The 26880-nt window shown below is 28.8% G+C and overlaps 1 protein-coding gene across 1 annotated transcript; it reads left to right on the top strand.

Moving 5' to 3' along the window:
• Positions 1–233: 233 nt before the first annotated feature.
• LOC118067027 (uncharacterized) lies at positions 234–20047 on the top strand. The gene is made up of 2 exons (XM_035083540.1): positions 234–716; positions 19995–20047. Exons 1-2 carry the CDS (start codon positions 265–267, stop codon positions 19996–19998), a joined length of 456 nt encoding a protein of 151 aa, XP_034939431.1. The 5' UTR covers positions 234–264; the 3' UTR covers positions 19999–20047.
• Positions 20048–26880: the final 6833 nt, after the last annotated feature.

Raw genomic sequence — 26880 nt, 5'->3', positions numbered from 1 at the left:
TTATTTTTAAAAAAATTTCAAAACGTTCAGTGTCCTTCACTACTGCATTAAAACTTATTAAATTTATGATAAATTAGAAAAAACAAATTGAGATAAAAAATATTTTATATTAGTTAAAATAATTACTATTCTTAAACAAACTTAAATAAATAATTATTGTAAAATATCATTAAATATTGTAATATAAAATAATAAAGATAATTAGGAGAAACGAACGCAAGTTAAAGCAAGAACTGAATTGGCTGACAGCAATGTCGCCGTGACATGTTACCTTGTAGCCACTTTTGGCGTGACTGCAACCTCTTCACAGAAGAGGCTCGACCGGTCATTCATAGTTATCATCCTCTTGAGTTTCCATTTAACTATCAAATCCGTGCTGCCGCTCATAATCTAATATCGACGGTCCAGTTAAAGTCTGGTAACGTCACCTCATTGCCACTGCCTTATGTTGTATGGTGGAATCCTCCTGGACCAATTCATCGGGTCCAATTGGCTGTGTATCATCAACACCAACAGCAGCAGCACATCCAACAGCAATTTTTATCTTATCAACTACAGCAAAATCATAACCAGCATCAACCACCTTTTACACGTTACCATTGGAACTCTTTTAACGCAACTGATCATTTTGATAACCGATATCACCTTCGTTCGCGTTCATTTTTTACACATCATCTCGAGGGACAACCACAAGCTCAACGTGGGATGGAAACGAGGTGAGAGGAAATTATTGTTTAATTTAACACTTAGTCTGCAAACAGGGTGGCTTACATTCAGGCCATTAACCAACTTAAATTTAGGATATTATGAGGATAAATATACTTTGTGAAAGATCATCAAAATTCTCTAACATAACTTGAAAGTATGGTTCTCATTTTTAATAAGATCAAGTCACGAGATACCAGAGTTTATTTTGTTTAACTCTAATCAACAGTTATGGTTGTTCATTATTTAGTAAATATTAATATATTTTGGATCATTATCATCGAATAATTGTTCATTTAAAACGATTCCAATCAATAATTGAAGAAAAAACAATCTGCAATAACGATAGATTTTTTTTTAGTAAATAATCGTCAGTTATACATAAACAATTTGTAATATTAATTCCAACAGATTAATTTGTTTTCATTAAAAAAAATTACCTCAAACATGTATTTGATTACATTTAAGCTTGAACAGTTATTTTAAAATAAACAATCAAACTATTAAAAATAAATTTGAACAATTTTATTTAAATTGCTCTTTGGATTCGATATTTTTAACTCTAAAATTCGCTCGATTCAAGACCATTTAATCGAATAACATTTCATAAGTCAAATATTACCTAATTCTGGTAAAAATATCATTTTCGTTGAGTAAATTTTTTCCATTGAGTTAGTAGGATCAGTGGAAAGAGTAATGCTAGACAAGACCATTCTTCCTCTAAAAATTCCGAAAATTCTCATGCATCAAATTAATCAAATAAATTATGAAATGAATGATGAAAATTTGCCATTAATTTTCTTTTAAATTTTTAAAATTTTCCCGACGCCATCTTGTCCTAGTTTCTTGCATAAAAAGAAAAATGTTTTCCAGTCGATTTCAACAATTTAGTGACTCGAGAGATATACAGGGAATTTGACATATCCGAAGTAGATAAACTCCACATTCGCAATATTTGATCAACCTTAAAGGTATGCAAGTAACGTAAACAATTTATTTTAAGAAAATGTAGTGATTATTTGAAAAACAACATTGCTCCAATTTATTAATGTAGGTTGTTCACTTTTTTATTAATTTCAATTTTACCTAATTGACATTTTTTTGATTAAAAATGAAAACATAATGTTGAAAGACTCACACGAAAGGTGTAATCGACCTTGAATTACGATGGGATTTGATTCGAATATTGACACGAGACCAAGTCACGCACACAGCGAATACGATTCGTCGCAGATCTTACAAATAAAACGATGCCTTCCGTAGTTGAACATTAGCTTTCCTATACTAGCAAAAGTGAAGTAGAGATTAAGGATATAATAAGAAAAATACATTTGAAAGAAAATGTTTTATACATGTATATGTATGTCTATATACATATGTATCATGTTTTATTTAACCAAACGACAGTATAAGAGCTGTTCAAGAGGATCACGAAAAGTGAGAGAAGAAACAGCGATCGAAGGATAAGAGAAGCTACGAAGGTCGGTTCTGATCGGCTGGGCAGCTGGGTGAAGGTTCTAGTAAGTTCTTCGCAGCCAAGTTCCTCTCTCTCCATCATTGGCCGCTCTTTCCGTTTCTTCTGTCCCTGACGATTCTTTCATGGACGTTTTCCTTTTTTTTTTAATTCCTTTCACATGAAATCAGGATTATATACCACCTCATCTAGCATCCCTTGGTCCTCTCTTTTTTATTTAATCTTAACATCAAACCTTTCTTTCTCTGACTGACCTTCAAAAGATCGATAGATCTTTATTACATGATGATGTACGAAGATGAGAAGAACGGAATTACATGTTTGCATATTCATTGCAAATTGTTGGAAAAGTATCATTTTGAAATTCCTTTTTATCTAAACAGGTGTTACCTTCCGAGACACTAGAATATTTTAAAAATAATTTTTATTCGTTTGTGTAAATTTATTAAAATAAAAATATTTTTAAAATATTCCGCCGAAAATGGCAGTAGAAAGCTTTTTAAAAATATTTTCATAAAATTTTTCTTCTTTTTTGCTAAAATTTTATTCAACATATCGCTGTTTACACACTAGAAAAAAATTAATTTTACATTAGAATCTCACTATTACTTTGAAAATTAGTCTGAAAGTATGAAAACAATTAAGCTGATCCGATATCACAATATTCGATGTAGTTAGTGCACTAATTAAAATAATAAAATATTTATTTATAGTTGATGGCTAAAATTCAAACAAAATTTAAAGTGATCATTGTGTTTTGAAATTAAAAAAAAAAAAAAAGATCATTTAGATTGAATCTGATTCAAATTACAAAATGAAATTGTTGGAGATATCGTATTGTGTATTATATGATTAAATTTATTGATTTTCAGCAAATTGGAATTTTGTTTATCATAATTTTATATAATGTAATATTATTATTTATCGTAATTAAATATTCATACGACTATTCATTTATTACATGTAATCACATATTATATTACGTTATTTGGATTGTAGCCCAGTGTTTTCTCGGTCGTATATATTCTAATTGGTTATAATACACATTGTGTTTTGTTGAACACTGACTCGGATTATTGTCATGTTGACATTACGAATAAATATTGTACACAGTAAACAAATATTTACAAATACTGCATATTATGTTTGGTAAAAAATATACAGTCTTGCTGGAACAAAAAAGCGAGCTTCCTATTTACGTACGTAAATTATAAATAACGATAACGAAGAATGAAAAGAAACCCGAAAAAAAGACTAAAAAATAAAAACTAGGAGAAAAAAAAAGTGATAGCCAAGAATAAGGAAAGGAACGAAATTGAGAGTCTTGGATCCACGAGATATATCTTTCCTTTTTCTTTCTCAAGTGTCTTCGTCGGTTCGTGAATTCGCTTGCTATTGGCTCAGATTTAATGAAGGAATCTCGATGGAACCTCTCTGGTGGGTCCTGAAGGATCTAGAGAAGAGCCTTTGGGAGAGTGGGCTCGCGAAGCGTTGCTAGAATCTCAATATAATTCCGATCTTGAAATCACCCTTCCATGAATAACTTTGCGTAGGTTTCTATATCTCCTTTCAACTTCTCATCACACCTCTCCGCACTATTCACTACATTATGATTTATATTAAGTGTAAATGCTAATGAATTTCATCCAATTCAACAAACATTATCAGTGATAATCAATTAATCGTTATAATTATATTGCCTTCGCCTTTTTTCCCTCTCCTTGTTCTAATCACGAACATTGCAGTGTAATCGATATTAATACATCTGTCTTTTTCAATGAATATATTATGGAGAAAAATTAATTCTCCCGGATCTTTTTTTTTGTTTTCCTGGATAGTATTTGAATAAATTAATTCTGACATGAAAAATTTTTTTTTATTTACATCGATTTTTTGCATACAAAAAAAGCACTTTCTGAGTCTGAACAAATGGTTGGCAGTATCATTTGTCTTATATATATTATCACGTTGATCAATTAAATAATTGATGAATAATTATCATAATCTGCTTTTGTACGTAATTTAAAATGGTTAATTAACTCTGAAACATTAATTAATTTAAACAATAATTAAAACATTGCATTAGTTATTGTGACCTAAGTTGCTTATGATAACGAGGATGATGATAGTCAGAGGTATAAAATAATTCGCAAAATCACAAATTTTATGACAATATGAGAATTTTCATTTTGAGGATAGAAGATGTTGTTCATATTATCAAGTGCACATATCATATATATAAATAAGATTAAAGAATATTTCAGACGAGGCAGTGAATGAGTATCACTGGTTTAAAGCAGACATCACCCAACGTTGCCACATTCAGGCAGGTCCCACTCTTTTATCGATCCAACAACGTTGCCAGATCCTTTTCCATGCCTTTATCGTTCCCTTTCTATAACACAGCTCTCGCCGTCTCTTTTGCTTTTTCGAGCACCTATACCCTTCTGCACCCAAAGTGTTTGTATTGCTTCTCTTACTTGTTTCCTCTGGCTCTTTTCTCGTCAGTCTACCTACTGCTTGTCGTTCTTCGTCTCACTTTGGCACGATACAACTAACACTCGCTCTCAGCGTTCTCCACCTTTTTCGACCACAGCTGTTTCGTCTACTACCTAGGCCAGATGCTTTGCGAAGGCAAGAGAAGAACTAGGTGCAACCCACCATTCTTGTCTCTTCGACAGTCCCTCCAATGTCTTTCCTTTTTGTTATTATCTCTTTCTCATTTTTCTATACCTTTTTTTTGTATGGCAACCGCCGTTTTTCTCTTGTTACCATGCTTTTTTCCACAGTGAACATAATTGGCTGATAAAAAACTTTAGCTTCTGGAATCATAATGAATAAAACCCGACCTCGATTTTTCCCATAAGTTTTCTTCAATGGATTCGACTGTCATGTTTTTTTTCATTGATTACTTCTTACCCAATTCTGTCATACGTTTTTGACGCTTCACTTCATCAAGCTCTTTTTCATTTTTATTATGATTTATTTCATATTTCATATATAAATATTTTTTCCTTCATTTACTTGAAAAATTTTTTATTTACTATCTCACTGCTCTTTCATGTCCTGTTTTTTTTTCATCGAAGTGGTTTTAACTATTTTCATCATTATTAATTATTATTTATATTCGAGCTAGAAAAAACCAGGGCAAGATGGCCTATTGAAAATTTTTAAAAATTTTCATGCTGGTGAAAATTTAAATTCCAATTCATTTATCGAATTATTCATTTGTTCGAGACCAATGAATTATAAATTACTGAATTATTATCCCATTCAAAGTAAGATTTTTAAATTAATATTAAATAAATTTTCTGTGGAACTGAATATTATTTCAGTGATTTGAAAATAAATTATTGTGTGAGAATTTCAAAATTACATACGATCAGTGTTAAAATCTCTAAAATAGTTGAAAATGGTATATCTTTCTTAAATGTAGATAAAATACGCGTGCACTAAAAGAAGCAGAGTGAGTGATTTAGTCGAATTTCAATCCAAGATTTTTGATAGAAAATAAATGTATTTCTCGGTAAATTTAATATCGCAGTTCTTTGTGGTTCCAATAATAGAAGAGAAAGATGTAAAATTGATGAAAAAAAAGTTCCTTTCCGTATTGAAAGCTATGGATTGAAATTAAGCTAAAGTCATTGAGTTCATTTCCCTTTCAAGACCAATCTTGGAGAGCTAATTACTTCAAGTACATTAGGGGAAGCAAATTTCAACATTTCATGTTAAATATTAATGTCATAAACTTAAATATCCTTTTACAGTATTTGGATACTTTGCTGAGTAAACTTTAGAGCGAAATTCTCTAAAATTATGTTGTACATAATGAAGATTAATCTGGGGTACTACTACTGCATGCCATCTCTACGTCATAAATCAATCGCATCCAAGCGATTATCATTCAAATTGGCTACAACGGCAGTTTCTCTCTATAACTCCGTCTCGTGCACTCCAATACTCATCGACGCTTGCTTACGCATTATCATTCCAATACTAATACTAGTAATGCTCTACAATACACTTGCACAGTTCACGTACGCTTCACTCTAGACTGGGATTGACGATAGAGTTCAATAAATCCTCTCTCTGTGAATATTATCGTTCGCAATATGCAATGTTCAATAACCTTCAGTAACCTTCACTAGAACATTCAGTGTAACACATTTCGATAATACATTAACATAACTAAATCAAATCTAATTATCTGTAGGTATCTGTATAGATCCAAAAATACTTGAAGCATTTACTGCACATTTTTACATTTAAAACGTGAACAACCTAAATCTTTTCTGAGAGTGATGAAGCAGAAATTTGCTTTAAACATTTACGATAATTTTACTTTAAACTTTTCTCAAATTGTTCTCAAATCTTCTAGTTATACAGCTACAAGCTATACTATGCATACCAAAAGTCTAGATTTTATCCCTACTCTTCATTGGTTTAAAAAAAACCCAGGTCTCTATTGGCCTCGGAATCCACCCTCATAGTAAACCTTCTTTTGACTCACGTAAATTTTTAAAAATTATTTCCAACATTTTGACCATGTTCAAATTATATATATATATATATATATATTATCTCATTCTCTTCTTTGTGAAATTCCCGCATTCATTGTATGGAAAAAATTATATTTTATTTTAAAAATATTTAAAAATATAATTAAATACATTTATATAGTCAATTACATCATTATACATTCCCAAAATAAAATATATTTTTTTCCATACAATGCATGCATCAAAATGAAAATCTTCAACAGAAAGATACGAGTGTATGAAATCAATTAAATATCAGTTTAAAGTCGATTTTAGTTCAAATTGTTTAGATAAACTATTGCATACAGTGTTTTGTCACGCCATGAAGATATTATTGAAATTAAATTTTTATTTACTTTGGAGTTCATCTATTTAATTTTATTTAATACTAGCTTTTATTTAAGTTAAATGTTCAATAAATTAATTTTTATCATCCCTTAACATGATTGTTAAATAAAAAATTAACAACCTTTATAGTGAGTGTGTCTGAAAGAAATAAAAATTTAATTGACATGTATATTACTTGAAAAGAAGATTAACATGCAATTTATGTATCAAATAATTATATTTTGTCAATCGTCATGGATGTGTGACGTCACAAAGGGTATATTTCTAGAGTGTACGATTGCTAATGGTGAACAGCTGTTTGAAACATCTGCACACCTTAAGCATAAATTATTAAAGCTTTAGTGTACGTGTTTGATAAATGAAATTGCTTGTTCTAGGAACTACAGAAAAACTCATGGATTGGTGTTGATATCACCAGCTTGTGGATAAAATTTTCATGTTATTGACAATTTAATTCAAATACACTCGGATTTTTTTTTTATAAAAGATAAAATTACATTTTACTTTTTATTATATTCTTTTTTGTTTCATTGTTGAGACCGAACGAATTGACCCGTCCAACATTTTCTATAGTCCTGAATGTACAAACAGACACAGGTTTTTTTCTATTTTCATCTGTACGTGTACTATGTGGTAACGCCTGTCTACGAAAAACCAATAACTCGTTATATCCCGCAATTATTCCTCTGGATATAGCGAATGTATATTTTCGTTCATTGAGTTTACGTCTGGGAAATCAAATAGTTGTGTGTTAGTGACCAAAGTTGACAGTTCATACATATATACATTCACAATTTATCAAAAAGAGTGTCAATTTATACATAAAAAAGCATAATTTTACTGTAAATTATCAATGAAATAAATCAATTTTTCATTACTTGAATCTGAGCCATAATTTTTAGAAATAACTCAAGTGAAAAAGTTCTCTAATGTGACAAAGAGTTAAAATTTCAAACAAAAAACTCTACATCAATTATTTAATGTCGTATTATTTTGAATCATTTTATTTACCAAAGTGATTAAAACAAAACCATTTGGCCAATTGTGTTAAAATATTTACGTGTTGATATGTTCACTTTTGCTTCACGTCTGAATCCGAATTATATTGATATTGAGCTAAAAGCTGCTTAAATCGTATCAATATGTTGATTATAAAATTATTCTGTAATATCTCTTGGATTAATATGGGGAATAATGAAATTATTTAAATAACTCTACAGCTTTCACCTCTTGCCATATTAAATCAATAATTATTTTGAAAAAAAAAATGGCACAATATCGACGATAAAATCAAACTATTTTACTAGTCTAATAAAAGTTCTTCTTCAATATTTTCTTTTTATTATCTTGACATAAAAAAAAAATTCATTTTTTTTTAATGTAAAATGCCATAAACACCCGATAAATTGTTATGGTCAGCTTCTAAACTTTCTAAAGTGTATGAAAATAAAACATTTGGATTCATTGTGACAGTGATTCCATGACCAATTGGTCTTTAAAAAAAATCTATTCCATTTATATTAATGAAAATTTTCATTAAGTTGCATTCTCTATTTTTATATATAAACATTGTGTGACCATATCAACTCTCTAAGGTCTGTGTATTATCAACTGTAGATAAATTTTCTGTAATCGATTACAATTTTCTACTCAAAGAAATATCAATGTGGACTGGTTGGAGAGAAGCCTATAGGTGTCTGGTAGTATTAAAAATTAAATATCATGAATATTTCAGAGATATATCATTGGATTATATTTAAGTAGGTAGGTACATAGAATCTATGTGACATTTACCGGATGTATGACGTAACTTGTCCATATCCAGAAGTAAAGTATAAGCCCGATTTTCCGGCTCGTTACGAACGACCATTCTCTTCTTTGTGTGGAAACTCAACGTCTCCTACTTCTATATGTTTCGTGTGTAGTAAGGGCGTCAACCCTCCGGCCTGAGGTGTGACTATGGAGTACTCACTCGGGCGTTTTTCTTTCTAGCCCCGGGTAATTTACCTTTTTTTTTATCCAACGTTGCATTTATATGAGCACAACAAAAGCGTGTTCATGCCTGTGCTTATTTTTTCAGCCTAACCCTAAGGGCACTTTAACATGAATTATTTTGGTGAAACATAAAAAAAGTCATTGCAGCAAGAAAAACTTACAATTAAAATGATGAAATATATTGTGGAAAGTTAATGAAAAAATCGAAAGCAAAGTTGATAATGAATTTTTTTTTCATTTTTTTTACCTCATCTAAATTACTTAAATATGATATTTCATCATGAATCTTGTTACAAGTGATGAATGAAATTATTTTAAAAGGTTGCTCTGAAAGTAGAATGATGATGAAAATTGTTGATGAGTTGGATATTTAATTTCTAAGACATTTTTCATGAAATTTTGAATATTATTCACAAATTGTTCATCGAAGGAAACAGTGAGGGTTATTTAATCGAACTAAAAAATAATTTTATTGAATTAATTTCTTCTTTCATTCCAATTGCTAGAAAACGAGAAAATTTAGCTTTCAATTCGACTGCGAAAACTCTAAAAATCATTAAAGCTATTGGTTAAAGAAGTGCAGCTGCAGTTCGAGTGCTTGAGAAATCCTCTTGCGCGTTTTCTACTCGCTTAGAATTCTCCACGAATCTCTCTTCTTACTCATCCCCCCCGATATCGATTCGCAAAGTTTGACGCACGCCAGCTGGAAACTACGTCCAAAATGGTGCACTTTTGGCAGTAAGTGTGGCTACTTCTCAAGTTTGGGCAAAAATAGGATCTCGTTAATCGATCCTTTAAATTTTCAGTTATCGCACTGCAAATCCAAGTTGTAAACACTTTTAACACACTAAGCCTCTTCAATGTTAAATGTCGTAAATAAACTATAAAAATTTCACACACTATGGAAACGTGTAAAAAGTATCTAGAAATCATGCATAGTTTATTAGTAGGCATTTTACATTGAACACACTTCACGTGTGTTATTTTAACACGTATGTGAAATATTGGGATTTGCAGTGCGAGCTATTCTTCGAAGTAATACACTGTAAATCTCAGTTTTCCAAAATGCATTATTTTAATGCAGATAAGTGTGTTAAATATGACGTCACCTAGATAATTAATATTGAAGTCACTTTTAACGCAGATCTAGGTGTGTAAAAAGTGACTACAATGTTAATCAAATAGGTGATGTCATATTTAACACACTTATCCGCATTGAAATAATGCATTTTGGAAAACTGGGGTTTACAGTGTATGTGACACAGTAATGAAATTTTATTTTAAATATTCCAACTGTAATTACAAATAAATATATTTATGCATTAAATAATAATCACTTAAAACTTGATCAATTACGTTTTAATATTTATCGCAGTACTAGAATTAATTTATTTTTCAGCACTTCAATAACGAAGAAAGCTCCGTTTTCTTTACTTTCTACAAGCGTGCGATTAATAATTTCTACCCAGATAAAATTATTTGTTTTAAATTGCTCTTAAATTCAAAGTAAACTCAAGATATCTTCGAGTTGTGAAATAATGTCAAGCATAAGAATAAAAATTACTTTCAATACAAGTGAATTTTTCTTGAAATATTAGCAAACATTTTCGTAACAAATAAGAAGTTTAAATACAAAAAACTTGTATCATTTATTAAAATATTCACTACAATATAAGCAATGATTTTTTATTCTAAATAGAGCATCACAAACTGGCACACTCCCACACGTTTCATAAATAGCTAAACTAATGCGTTCATATCTATTGATAATAATTATTCTCAATTGTTATATACTTTCTATGGTAGATATGAGAACCCATCAACTCAGGAACGCTCATCGCTGAAGCATTATTGTTATTTGGAATTCAAGAGGGAGCGATGTACCCTAGTAGATTCGGAAGAGTAGTGGTGCACACAGTATCAGCACGATAACCACCGGTTAGTATTGATCCTTACGGGGGTGCATGATAGAGAGAAAGAGAGGGGTAGCGAGAGAGAGCGAGTTTCATGCCAAGAAGACTAAAGCTAAAAGCTGAGATAGAGTGAGGTCATGAAAATGTAGAATGAGATATATGGGAAGAAACATTACGGTGAGAGACAGTTGTTTAGTTGAGGCATATCTTCCAGTAACTGATACGTATATTTCGGATCAAACGAATTCACTCGAGCTTTATTCCACATCGGTCTAAATCTCCTGTTTACAATTACTTTTTTTTAGAGTTGGAATTTATCTAGTTTAGATCACCTTTGGGAGAAATTTTGTCGCAACAATGTTTATAGTGACAATCTCGAATAACACCATTTTTATGGCATAAAAACTACCTGGAGATTTGAGTATAGTTGCCTACCTTCATTATAAAACCACAAAAGTTTTTGTTCTACTACCCTCAGCTTTCTTGCAACAGCTACGCATAAAAATACGTTTCTGTTGGTACTTTGTACGAAATTAATTATCGTTTTTACAGAATAGGTTTAAATTTGTGTTAACACTCGAAAAAAAACACTCCAAAAGCCAGCAAGTTTTAAAAAAGAAACTTACAGATGTTCATTTTCTTGAATTTTTTGTCAAAAATAAAATTGAAAATGTTTTATAAATATGCATTGCATGTTACATGAATTCTACAGTTATTTTTCGAGGTAAATACAAATTAGTTTCTCTGTTAGATAGCTATTCTGAAGTAATTTTAAAAGGTGAAATTTCATAGATTAGTCTAATTAGTTGAAGTAGGAATTTAAACCAACTCTAACATGTTCAGAATCAAATGAAACGTTGATACGTTATGAGTTTAAAGTGTGATTAATGTATTGATTTTGTAGAATTCTAGTATCAAGTAAGTTACACTGTTTTAAAGCAGGGTTAATTAAATGATCAAGGTTGGACTCCATTGCTTGATTAAAAGCAGATTAGATTTTATCATTAAAGTCGGATCTTGTCTGATTTGAATCAAACTTCATTAAATTTTACAGTTATGATTTAAACATCAAAAGTCCATTTTATTAATACCATTTTTGAAACAAAAGTCGATACTTTTCAATAATAAGATTAATTCTAAAGTATTAGCTGATTGAGTTGAAACTGGAGCCAAGATGACAGTTGATAAAATTCTGCTTTTCAGTTGGTTTAGCTAATTTGCATTGATGTCTAAAATTCACCTAAATAAATAAGGGTTGGAAATACTTGTTTCAAACTCTTCCAAGTTCATTCAATTTGAGAGTGCCTGATAGCTATAACTAATGCATGAGTAACTAAAGTACATCTCATTGTAAGCAACATCAACAACAGCCACATAGAGTCCAGGAGCCAAATGACATTATAAACTGTCCGTATAACACCCAACCCGCTGGCAACTTGTACATCTTCTCTGCTTTTGCAAAGGGCACCCTCATGTCTGCTAAAATCTACCACTTGGTAGTGTCTCGGAAATTATGATGAAACTTGTCTAATAATTTGCAACAAACAGTCACAAAGAGTTTTCATACATCTACTGAAGCATCGAAATGAGTGATTCACTTTTTTTATCATCGTTTTTAGTTTTGTCTGTGGTCTCTATTGCAATACAATCGTTTTAAATTGCACTCAATAAAACTCCATGGGTTCTTTTTAATGCAATTCATTTAAATAAATTTGATAAATCAAAGTTTTCAATTTGCACAAAGCACGCGCCAGAGTGTAGTTTGTGCTGTGACGATTTTTGGCCTTTAAACCCTGCCCAAAATTCACCATATGGTAGAAGACTGTATATATAAATTGTACATATATGGATGCCAGATACAGCAGTACTGTTTGAAAGTATTAAGGCACCCTTGTACAATCACTAAGCGTTTTAATACATGTGGACGTTAATGTGCATGTATTGAAGATACGTATTGGATATTTATTTATAAAGGAAAATAATTTCAATTTTTTAACACGAGTTAACCATTATTTCATATGTAATATTATGTAACCGTTAACATTTTCTCCTTGTGATGTTTGAGCATATATTTTTGGTATTTCACAGTCTGTTTTTGTTTAATCTTTTTTCATCAGACAATTCTTTTATGCAGGGTGCGCATTCTCGTTACAAGTTTTTAAAGCTCGTTTAACTGAAACTTCCTATTCACTGAGTAGCATTCACTTATTCAAAGTCATTCAGAATGCGATTTGTTCGCCAGTTTCTCATCCTCCGAATTTTTTTTATTCACGCAGATAATTATACATATATGTGCATATAATTCTTTCTTTCACTTGAAAAAAAAATACAGCAGACGATAATTTTTTTAAATGCTTTTGTAATTCTTTTAATGAAATTATACATTAAGGATTATTTTATTTAACTGACCACAATTTTCCACAAAATTAAAGAAAATAAACTGAAAAAAGAGTTGATCATTGTGTGCTTATAACCAGCAAAAAAAGAAAGATATTTTATTCCTATACAAAAGGCTTTCTTAGCTGAATCACGCTTTTGACTTGTTCCTTTTCACTTTTCTTCTTGAAATCTTCCCTCAAAGTAGATGAGCATATAGGTACCTAAAAAATCTTTCACAGCCGTCCTTTTCTTTCATTTAGACTGAGTAATCTACTATCCACCGTTCAGTAAACCAACGAAACTTGAAATATTATCCAGGTCTGGCTTCTCAGTACTACAACCATCAGAGTATTCAAATATTTAAACACCAAAATACGAAGAAGACGCGACTATGAATTATGCATAAAACGTTCTCTACTCCCACTTACACTTACACCCATATACTTCTCCGATTCTTTTCTTTGTGACTTTTTTGTTCGAATCAAGAGCATTGTTTTGTTTCGTGATGGTGCAACGATTAATTTTTTAATTAACCCAGTCACAGTACTCTTGGGTGCTTTTTATCTGTCATAATTCTGTAGCATATTTGACCGTTTTTAATATATATCTCTTTATTGTTAGATTTATTTGTGAGCGTTTGGTTGGAAAAAAATAAAAAAATTTATATGCTCTCTAGAATACGCTAAAATATTTTATTCAACAATAGATGACTAAAATAAATGGTTACATTAATTTTCGTATATTTTACGTTTTTTGAAATATTTACATTCTGCAAAAATATGTGTATACTGTGCCGTAAATTCAGGCAGCTATCAATTAATAGGATTAAATAAAATATTTAGTATTTGATAAAAAACAAAATTTTCATCATTTTATAAAATATTATATCAAAAAAGAAATGAAAGTTTATTAATAAATATTAATAGCACGTCTACAATAAACGATAGCCTAAATTAAGTAAAACAAAGCACCTGTAACTGTCCATCTAATAGACCTTCTAACGTCTAATCCTTTAGAGATGATATTTCATTCATTATCACTTATTTTTAACTTGATATATTTGCACTAGGAAATTCACTATTATGCACCATTAATTCCAACTACTGCAGCGACTCAAAAAAAAACCTCTGGCAGTAAAAAATTTTCTTAAATGGTTTGAAAAAAATCTTTCGTTAATTTTAATAAAAATATCAAAAGAAAGTCAAGTTTGTTTAATAATAATAATTAAAGATTATCTTGCAGAATGTTCCATTATTAAAGTATATTTGTTATTGAAACGTAGCTTTGAAAATTTTTAATGATCTTATTCTTGTGTACTTTAAGTGTGTTTTGTTTACCATTTAACTTTTAAACCTATTTACTTACAGTTTACTGTAATAATTTAAACTAACAAGTGTTTGATTAATTAATTAACCTGTATCAAGGAGAATACATGAACCATGAGTGAAATCACGGGATTGTCAATACTCTCAGCAGGGTTCTAAAGCAATTTACTCGAGTGCTTGAAGTGTACATTAGAAATTCGTTCGAGCATTAACTATACGACATTACCTTCCTTTTACCAGTCTCAACTAAAAGTAACAACTGCTCTATATCGTCGCCTTGACCTTTCTCGAAACAAAAGTCCTAAGTGGTCTTGAACTACGAAAAAAAGTTGCTTGCTAAGACAGTGCCGAAATAATATCCGAGAGGAAAACCGGTTTGACCGGTACATCTCAAAAATTATTCGTTGTAGTTGGTATAGCAGAAGGTCTCGAAGGGTTATATTTTGGTATAGGCAAGGTTCACTGCAATCATGGGAAACAGTTAACTGTAAATTTTTTTTTTGCTAAGTTTATTGTTATTTTGAAAGTCAACTGAATTTTAATAAATGATCAGACATATCAAAATAGTTATTCTTATTATTAGGACGTATTTTATAATGAAATGAAAACTTTACAACGATACAATTCAATCAGTTAGATGTATAGTACTTTTTTAAATTCTCAAAAAAGAATTGATGTAAAAGTTAAACGTGCATGAAACTAATTAAGATTATGCGACTTTTGGCGCTATAAAATAGCTTTTTGATTTTAGAAACAATTTAAAAAAAAAAATTGAAAATATTTCTCTTTCAGACCTTTAGCTCAACACATAATAGTGTCTTTAATTATTTCATCACTGGTACATTTACCTTAAACAGTTTAAAATTTAATCAACTCTGAGATTCTTCAATTCGCATCTCTCACATTCTAATAGATGTCAATTGCATCATTTGTTTGTGAGGAATCATAGTAGAAAAATTCGTTACCACGCATCGACATATGATGTACATATATACACTCAGCCATATTCACATATCCTTTTTCTTAAAGACTACCTAAAAATGTGCTGAAGGCCTCGAAAGATAAAGACTTCATAGAAACTCGGTTTTAAATTTTAAGGATAATTTCAAAAACTTTCCGGTACATTTATCTATACAGGATTTGATTTATGTAGAGGAATTGAAAGAAGAATTTATTGGTTCCAACAATTAATGTATTCTCTTACCAAATTGATACGAACAAACAAATGGAGAAAGATTGATATATGATAGCACATTGCAAATGAAAATTACAGTGTTGAGGTACAGTTTTTAGAATCTATACAAATCGAATTGAGTTTTGCATCATATAATGTCAATATAAGTCGAGAATGATAAATTTACATTTATCTCATAATTCGTTACATTTCTATTTATAATTAAAATAAATTTAGCAAAATGTATGAGCATTAATTACAGAATAAAATATCAGTGCTCTGCAGTGGTCTGGGTGCGACCCGAAAGGTCCACACGACTAACTTCCCAGTGGAAAAAATGAAAAAACAAGTCGAAAAGAACCCATTTCCATTCTTTATAACAAATGGAATTGTTATAAACGAAATGAGTCTGTTTTTATTCATTTGATATGGTTAGTTACTTTATTTCAGTAAAATAAAAAATTGTGCATTAGAAGAATTCGAATATACTTCATAGATCCTTTTATTCATTATTTACAACAAATTTCATTGTCATACACGAAAAAAGTATGTTTTCATTTATGTCATACGGTTGGTAACATTTTTTTAGTAAAAGAAAAAATTATGCGTTAAAAGTACTCATATATATAGAAAGGGCCCCTATTTTTATTGTTTATAACAATTTAAATCTTATTATTCAAATATTACCATGATCAATAATCATTTGTTAGTAACAATGTTCAATTGTTATGGACACAATTCCATATTATTAACAATTATTATTGACTATTATAGCGTCTTTAATGCTGTTTTCTCAATCCTGACACGAGTTTAAAATTCTTTCATTGTTGATTTTGTTTTTCAAAATTTTTTTTTTCGATGAAACATTGTCACCATATTTTCATACAAGTATTCTAATCATTTAATATTCTTTTTTTTTAAAGATTTCGAAGTTTTGTCTAAAATAATTTATAAATTGAGAAATTCAGGTCATTTTCCATTTTTGCTAGTTTTTTGGTTCTGCAAAAAAAATGGCTGGACCGATTTCGCTGAAAATCTAATCAATTCTAAGTTACATAATTACGCGTTGAATGCAATTGGTCCCACATCGATATCATTTTTTGTTCTCGAGATAATCGAGGCGAAATATAATTCCGAACGCACATACGTACATACACACACACAGACGTCCACTGGAAAACGATCGTATTCGACTCTGGGGACCTTGAAACGTGGGGATATATCAAAATTTGGGATTTGCAAAATCGGACCCATTACTATACTACTATACTAAAAATTCTATCATACAGTCAAACTCCTATAATTTTTACACCTTGGGCCAATTTTTCTAAGAATAAAAATTACGGGGCCCTGTGTTAACATATAGACTAAACTATAGCAAATTGACATTTAATATACATAAAGTAAAAATTACGGAGCTAAAAATTATAGAAGTTCGACTGTATTTAGTAAAAACATGAGATTTAAAATATTGAAATAAAACTAATGACTGTAGTTAAATTTATCTTCTGTCATAATTTTGTTTTTTTATCTTTGCAATTGCAATATACATACGTGAATCGTATTTATAAATTAAATTATGAAACAACCAAAGTGAAATGTCACATTCATAATAAATTTATCGAAATTAAAATGTATTCATTAATGGTAGTTATATGTAACTTATTTGTGTAAAATTGATTGACTTATTATTCATGGGCTTACATAAATGTAACACTGCTCTGGTTCATTAAGTGCAGAATTATGTAATCCTGTAATTATTGATTACATGAGCTTTAAAATGTAAATGGCAAAAAGTCAGTTAGCAATTAATTGTGAAAAATAAACAAATAAAAATCCTTGTAAAAATTACTGACTATTGAAAAAGTTTTTTCTATTATTTAAAATGAAAGATGGCCAAAATATCATTTACCTATTTTTATATACGACAGTTATTAATTTGTTTTACTACTTGTTATTTTATTTTAAATTAATGATTAGTAATGAATTCATTTAAAAACGTATTAGTTAATCTGAAATTTTTTTCCTTTAAAAAAACAACAATTAATTCTATTATTATTTCATTTAAAAAACACATTTATGTATACAACACATTTCAGTTTGAAAGCTTTTGCAATGACAGTCGATATAGGTGATGGTCTCAATTTTCTTCTAGTATAAGGTAGACAAAGCCAGTACAGAACTTGTGCAAGTGATTTCCTCGAGAATCGGCAATATAATCTTTCACGATTACATTCCTAGTACTAAAGAAATGCAAAGTGCTAGGAAACTTGAGAATTTAAGATAGTACAAATGATTTTGCCGCAATCTCCTAGTACGTAATATGCATGCATGTAGTACATCAGCTTCTCGTTTGCAGTGCTTTGTTATTTATCCTATTTTTCGTTTTTTCCATCTATCACACACATGTTCCATCAATAAAATATGATATTGAACGATGACTAAAGACGAGGACATTGATTTCGTCATATCATGATTCTGAATGTCTGTGGTCGAGGATAAATTATTTTTTACCTTTTTTAATGAAAGAAACTTGATTTTTTTCTACACAGATTTTTTAACGAAACACACTACTATTTTATATTTTTTTGACCGTATCAAGCACAAAGATAAACTGAAATAGATTGAAATTGAAGAATAACTTTCTATTTTTTATTTCAATTCATTAAATATTAATTTTCTAACTTTTAATTTCGTTAAAATATTATTGTAATTCCTTCATCAATATTCGTAGAATTGATGAAATACGATAAGTTGATTTGAACTATTTTTATTCCTACTTTGATTGGCTGTTGAATTCATCGACCAACTTCCAATTATTTGAAACAGAATAAGTTGACATCTCTAAATGCCATCAGATAGTTTAAATTTCACTTTTCCATTTAAAATTGATTTTAAAAAAAGTTCAATCATCAATGAAACATTATAATTATGCCTGTCACAGAAAAATTACTAATATCTTATAAAATATTGAGTCGTCAGATGAAAGCACAAAATGTCTCTTTGAATTTTATTTTTAGTTTGCTTTATTCTCTCATTTGAGCTGTACAAAATAATCATTTTAAGGACATAAGAGTAAGAACAATCTTGAAAAAAGCAAGAAAGATTAAATAGGGTAATAACAGATTAACAAAAATAAAAATGTATATTTCAAGTGAAGAATGAATTTTATTTCTATTGTTATTATCTTTTATACAAAAAGTAGATTCACAAATCTCTGAAATTTTTTTTTTTATCAGAGGAAATTTTTTTAAGTCTATATAGTGATTCTTTTTTCCTCTTATCAACAATACTAACATTTTTTGTACTATGAAAAAGGTAATAACTGAAAAAGTTTTATATAAGTTGTTTCACCAAGCTTGTTGTAAGAACATTTTATGACAAGTAAATGAGCTTATTTAAAAAAAAAAAAAAAGCGAAATTACATTCATATCGAAATGAAAAAAAATATATATAAACATTTGTATATAAATTCTGCAGTATTTTTAACTCAAAAAACAATTTTTTAATAATCAGAATTCATATTTCAAAGTAAAAAGAAAAATAAATATAGAAAATATTTTTAAAATACGGCATCTGAAGTATTTTTATTCTGAGAATCATAGTTCACTGTTTCTTATTGTCTATTGCAACAAGTGATATAATCAATATCTCACATGAATATTTTATCATCCTACCTTAAAACAAAAAACAAACTATTATTGTAAAAATTTCCTCAAACTTTTATTATATTAACGCATAAGTAACATGCTTTTAATTACAGTATATTTTTCAAGAACTTTTGTTCCGCACTTTACATATAACAAAAGTACAATAATATTCTAGTAAAGACACATTACACCATAAATAAATTATTCATTCTATACTTTAACTGGTTGAGTTCATATATTATCAGTTAACAGTGTGATAAATCCAGTAATAAATTACAAAAAATACCTTGTTTCGAATATATAGTTAAGTTAATCTGCAATATTTTACAAGCCTTTATTTGACGTAAACAATGGTAATATGATACCAGAGTACATCCTCGATGAACAATCGACACAATCTTTATGTAGAAACTTTGACTTGATAATTTAGTGTAAATACTCCACCTCTCTCTTGATACTCCAATTTCTCAACCGTCTTCCCTTTTTGTTTTAGGTAAGCAATTGTACCAAGTTCCCGTGGGTGAAAGAAAAATTCTTTAGTAAAAGATACACATTTCAAGGTATTTCTTGTTGAAATGATCATTGTTGTTGATTTAGCATATTAATTATATAGAATAGTATCCGTGGTTACTCAAGAAAGCAAGTATGTAAATCTGGAGCAGAAATAATATGAAAAATGACGCATCTACGTAATGCAATATTATATTAAAAATGGTAAATATTTTCGGACGTCTACACACAATATCTAAGTTTGGATTTTAAAGTGGAGTGATCGACATATCTGAAGATCAGTGGAGCCTTAGGTAAGCAGACCAGTAGACAGGTGCCACCCAGAAGATGGATAAATTGTTCAAATTAAAGGAAGGATATAATGAAAATAAAATTGATGGTTTTTAATCTTTAGAATCAAAAATGTTCTAGACAATAAAAGACTATTTTTACATTGATTTTAAATATTTAAAACAAAACAAGTCACATCAAAAACATCTATTAGCTTTTATCTATCTATTAATTTTCATGCTTTAATTCAATCAGAATAAATTTGCTCATAATTTTTTGAAACGATTAAAGTAATTAAATAACGAGCTTAATTACTTTTATATAAATAATAAAAAGATGAAAAAAATTTGAAGAAATAAATATAATGAAAATTCGTATGGTGATAATAGAGTGATTTTGATTAATTCCGCATTCATATGTAATTTTCATAATTAATATTATCCTGTCTAGAATAACTATAAATAAGTATTAATACTTGTCATCATAAGTTTTGCATATGAATATCGAAATATTGATGAATAATAATAAATAATAATATAATTTTCTTTGATATGCTCATACTAATCGTAAATTAGAAAAGAGATTGTCTCAAGTATTATATGGTACTTGTGAGAGAAAGATTGAAGGGAAAGTCGAACGGTACGCTTAGAATTGCACGGAGATCTGTCGAAATATTGAGAGTGATAGTCGATTCAAGCGTTTACTTGTCAGTGCAAAAGACAAAGTGCCAACCCGACGAAGACGTTGAGTCACGTAGAGCTGTCTTGGATTATCTCTTCCCATTCCGTTCTTTGCTTTATATAGGTGAGTTTGCCGTCTTTCTACTGACACATCCAAGTTTACATCGCCGACATCATTGTACTGAGGATCTTCTAGGATAAAATGAATTTCATTACATCACAGAGACTTAAACGCATGTTTTGCATTTATAAACCATCTACTCAGTAAATTTAGGATTCAGCTACAAAATCATTTTTTGTCTTTAATCGACCTCAAGTTGTTAAGATTATAGTATTCTCATAATTTTTTATAAAATTCTAAAAACGATTATTATTAAAGAAATAAAAATAGTTCTCATTTGCACTCAGTAAATTGAATAAACTTAACAAATAATTAACTCAGTCAACTAAATTTTAGTTAAATTTAATGTTTGGAAAATTTAGCTTTTTTCGATTTCTTTAGAAACAAAAAATAATGAATGTAATTTTAAAACATTACATTATTATTCGTATAAACTATATTCTAATGAGTAAGTTAATTATCGAAATATTTTATGTCCATGTCAAATTTTTTTCATGAAATAATGTTCACCCTTCTGACACTTTAAAAACTGACAGCTTCGGCTTTTTCAATAACTTGCTACCAAAAACAACAAGTTATTTCAATAATACATAGTAATACGACACTAATACTAACAATACTGAAGTATATCAAATGACTTTAATAGCCTTTATGTATTGATTTTATATGAGGTGAATATTTATTATCATAAAAAAACTATTTACTTAAGTAAAAGTTTTCCATAGTAATGAGAATTTGTTTAAAGGAAATATTATGATGATTAATTAGAGCAATTATTCTTTTGTTTTCGTAATTATAACTAAGTCAATAAGTTTACTCAAATACAATTTTTTCTAGTGTATCAATATTGTCCTGTTAATTAAAACATGTCCTGTTTGTAGTACATTTTACCTTAATGGCTATACTCCAAAACGATTCGATAATAGTTCACATAGTTTTTTAATAGTTAGCAAATGTCTTGTTTAAACATATTGAAATTGACTTTATTATTGTATCAAGTAAACTATTAAAAATTGCACATTAGAATTGACTTATTGTTTTAAGTTACTAAGAAATTATTTATTTACTAACATGGATAACTAATCTATTTCAATAGTTGAAAATCATTTACCTTCCGAAATACTGGGATAAGCTTGATATTTATCCACATAATAATACGTTAACATCAATAATACTAAATGATCCAATTGTAATACATAAAAATGAATACGATGTTTAAATATTATTCCAGTAATTTTTTTATCAGATTAAATTCATTTAAACATATATTTATTTTCGGAGAACCTAATCAGTTCTTAGTTGCGTAATTATGCAACTATCTATCTTTTTCTTTATAAACTTTTAAAGGATACAGATGGAGGACAATTTACATTATTTAAGCAAGTGCCATTAACAGAAGTAAATAACATCTAAGTTAAGACCACAGTCTAAAATTCGCGTGGTAAAGAATACTTTTTACATATTCAACAATTACTTTCAACGAACCTTTCTGAGATGACATCTTAGTCTCTTACGAGAGACTGAGATAAAATCTCGAGTAATAAAAAATTATCTCCAACGAACCCAATATTGCAATAAAATTTTTTATATTACAAAATCTATTTTATTACAACAAGGACAAAATCAGATAGATTGAAGCTTGAAAGAGGAAACACAGTAGTAGATCCAAAATTAAAGAAAAATCCGACTAATTTCGAAGTAAAACAGGTAAAATCATCAATTTTAGATTTGATACAGACAAAATTTTGCAGATTTGGGAATTAAGGGTACTAAGTTCAAATCTCACTCAGGCAGTTTGAAATTTTTCATCGGTCGATATGCCAATGTTTTTTTCCTACTCCACTTTTCTTGCCGGTTAATTTTTTTTTTTAATTATAAATTTTGTATATTTAACTGCCTAAAAGAAATCAAAGTTATTTAATTATATTTAATTTTTGTTTAAAGTAAAGTTTACATATGTATATTCACTGAAAAAAAGTTTAATTACTGCAAAAAAAAATTTCGTTACCGTACCGATATTCGTTTCAACATATAATTTAAACTGAAGCTTCGTTATTGTGAACCAACGTTTAGGTACCATAAAAAAAAAGTTTTCATGTAGAGGGCATACTAACAATGATGGTGAAAAATGTCATAACCTTATTTATATCACTTCACAAATTTAATTCAAATATTAAATTAATTTAAAGCATTATAGATTGAAAATAATTTAATTTCACATGATTAACAAAGTCATGGTTCTCGCAGATTTATGTTATCATGATGATACTATTTAATAAGGATAATTTTTAATTCTAAATTCTTCGATAAGAATACGTGTACGTATGTGTAGTTCACACGTGTAGTAATGTACACGGTCAAATATGGAACTATAGTTTCTACAGCATTACTACAGTATCGTTCAACGCAGTTTAACTCCCATCGCAGAACAAATTTAAGCCCTATGGCAAAACTATAATTCCAGCCCTCTAAGAATACGTATTCTTCCGACAAAAATACGTTTTCTTACGAGAGAAATACCCGTCAGCATACACTTTCTTTTCTGCAATAATTAAACTTTTTTTTCAGTGGGTACATAATAAATAAATATACTAATCATGGACTTATTTGACCTTAATTAGTCAGCTTGGAGGACAAGAGCAGACGAAAAAAGATGCTTTTGTCCGTATTGTTGAAAATCGCGGAGGTAAACAGACTTAAATATTAAATAGGAGAAAAATCAACAATAAAACAAGAGTTTTTGATGACATGTTTAGTCTTTATTAAGGAGTCGTAAAACAGATGAAAATTTTTGACTCGGGTTAATAATTTTTATTTTATGTCACTATGTAGATATGTTGATAAATTATGTCTATCTGGGAATCTTATGATTGAAATTATATATTAATTGCTCTTATCTATATCTTCATTTATTTATCAGCATTATAATCGTCTCATGATCATTATTTCATATTATTTATGTGTATGTACAAATATATACATAAGTTTACTTTTGGATAAAACATTGAAATACTGACCAACAGGTGTTTAATTCTCTTAATCTGTTAATGGCAAATAAATAGAATAATTGTGTTAAGTTTAAAAAAAAATCAGTCTTTGTTAAATAAATTAGAGCAATTAAATGAATTATTTTCATAGTCGTAAAAAATTATTATCGGCCTTATAATAGTTGAAAAAATATTTTCTTAAATGTGCCTGGTTGTTATTTTCTTCTACTACTGTATCATGTGTATAACCATTTAAGTGAAGCAGCTTTGTCGTGGTTATTTTCAAAAGTTTGCTGTTTCTGAGTAGAGATTTTTTTTAGGATACATCAAAAAAGAGATAAAAAATCATTTTTTTTTTTTTCAACGACCTGCACCAGATTGATGGTTGATACTTATATATCTCTAAAACCTTACACCAACAGCTGGTCGATTCCTCAAAACCAGCTGCACTTCCTGCTGAAATCAAGTTATCCTAAATTCTTTGTCCTTATTTTTTATTCAATTTTCTGATTTTTTTTCAAAATTGACACAGTAGATTCATCAGTAGGGGAAAGTTGGATAAAGTGGAACACGAGGGCAAAATGAAACGCTCGAGAAAATGTACTAATTTATTAAAATGAATTTAAAAACGTTTATTATACTTTTTGTACATTAATTTTTCAATTTATTTATGCACTAAAAATTATTAAAATTTGTTAATATAATGCATAATTTGTTGATTTAAATTCTTTCGCGGTATTCCACTTTACCCCTTCTTCCCCTATATTCATAAAATAAATTACTTTCCGATATAAATATTATTTTTTAAATACGTCATTACAGATAAAAGATACTTTGTTTCTACTGAAGTTCAATTAAAACCGACAATAAATATTTATGTTAAAAGAATCATCAAAACCACGATAAAATGCATTCAATATGAAAGTATTACGTCTAAATAACAAAAATATGTACAGAACGAAAAAATCCATTTTTACAGTAAAATATATATTTTTTAAATAACAAATTTAAACATCAGTTTATTTAATATTTAGAACCTCTAATATCATGATATTAGAGTTCATTTGCAAATGAATTTTTTTAATCGATTTTTATATTTTTAATTTATTTATTAAGTAATTTTTTAATAATATTTTTGTGTAATCGATTTAATATTTTATCTAATATCTAAAAAACATTCTTCTATTAAAATAATTTTACCCTTCACGTATTAATGATTACTCTCCTTGCTTTTTGTTTTGTTTCATCAAACACATAGGTGTTATGTAAGCTATCTAGAACAATCAATGGCATAATTTTTCCTCGCATTTAATGAAAATAAAAATTTTACTGATAAAAAATATTAAGTAAATTAAACTAAAAGGCTAAACTCGATAGGAAAAAACACGAGTGCTGTCGGGAATCAGAGTACTCACATTTCCCATTCCTTAAACCGCAATCGTTCCACTGTCGCGAAGCGAAGTATCGATTACATTGTCCCACAGGAACAGAATGGAATATCGTGTATGATGCAAGGTTGTTCAGTCCATACAATATACGTAGGGGTCGTTTGAATTATTCAGTCAAATTTATTATCACCCCGCTCTTTAAATGTTATAATCGATAGCATACGTGCCTTTGTCATCAGCTAAATTATTATTTTTGTTTGATAGTTTCACCCCATTGTCATTACAATACATATCCGTACATATAAGATTTTCTGTTTAAATTATAAGTAACATTACTCAAGTCATGCTGAGGGTTCATGGCTTCGAACGGTATCGGTAGGTAGGTGCATCCTTCGCCAGCTGACAGGAAAATAGACAATACCCGCTTCCACAGATATCAGCTGTCTGTAGGTATACGAATTTCAACAATTTACCTTTTTTATATGATTTTTAAATCATTCTATTTAACTGAAAAAATTCTAACGCCTGTGGCTTTTTTTTGTTCAATTATTTTATATGAACAGATGATACAATTCAATTTTTCAAACAATAAATTTTATGTTAAAATTTTTTTACTAATCTAATGTTCCATTTTTAAGTAAATACATTTATTTTCAAGTAATCTTCAAATTAATATTGGATTAAGTAATTGATTAATAAAAATAAAAATGTTTGATAGATTTAGAAAAACAAGAAGAAAATATTAATTAAAACTTCATTAGATTTTTACCTCTTAATCTTCTCAGATATTAAACTGTATCCAATTATTTTTTCATGTTGATAATGATTTATGCATTTGTATGCCTGAAAATAAGGTACTTTACAGTTGTTAAATTATTCAACAATAAGATCAGAAAAGTAAAAGAGAAGTCGAACTAGAGAATGAAATTTTATTTGTGGTTTGTAAACGAGGTCAAAGTTAATTGAAAAAGAAGACCTGTATACAGACTAGATAAAATAAGTAAGTTGGTAAATATATAGTTATTGGCACATAAGAATGAATAGTTACAAATTAGAATAAAAGCCGCTAAGCTTTCTCACTGTTCTAATAACTGTGTGGCTTGCTTGTTCTACACAAGTGCTAATTCAAAACTTGATCTTATTTTGTAATCAAATTTTAAGTCTGAAACTCAATTTTATCTTGAGAGCAGTTAAATTATGTATTAATATATATTTATTTAGTAAGAGAACTTTTGAAAACATGACTTTTTTAAATTAATTCATATATTTTATGAATGTATAAAAAGTATTATTTCCAACCAATTTAATTATGTTTAATAATAATGAAAATTAAATGGAGAAGTTATTATTTCAGTGCAAATAATTATTGCAGAGAAATATGTTTTTTATTTTCATTTTATTTATTGAAGAGTATATTTAAATC

The sequence above is a fragment of the Chelonus insularis genome, unplaced genomic scaffold, assembly GCF_013357705.1.
Source record: "Chelonus insularis isolate UGA/USDA-ARS -01 unplaced genomic scaffold, ASM1335770v1 contig_359_pilon, whole genome shotgun sequence".
Taxonomy (NCBI): Eukaryota; Metazoa; Arthropoda; class Insecta; order Hymenoptera; family Braconidae; genus Chelonus; species Chelonus insularis.
The sequence above is the reverse complement of the archived record's forward strand: the minus strand, read 5'-3'. Positions and strand labels throughout refer to the sequence as shown.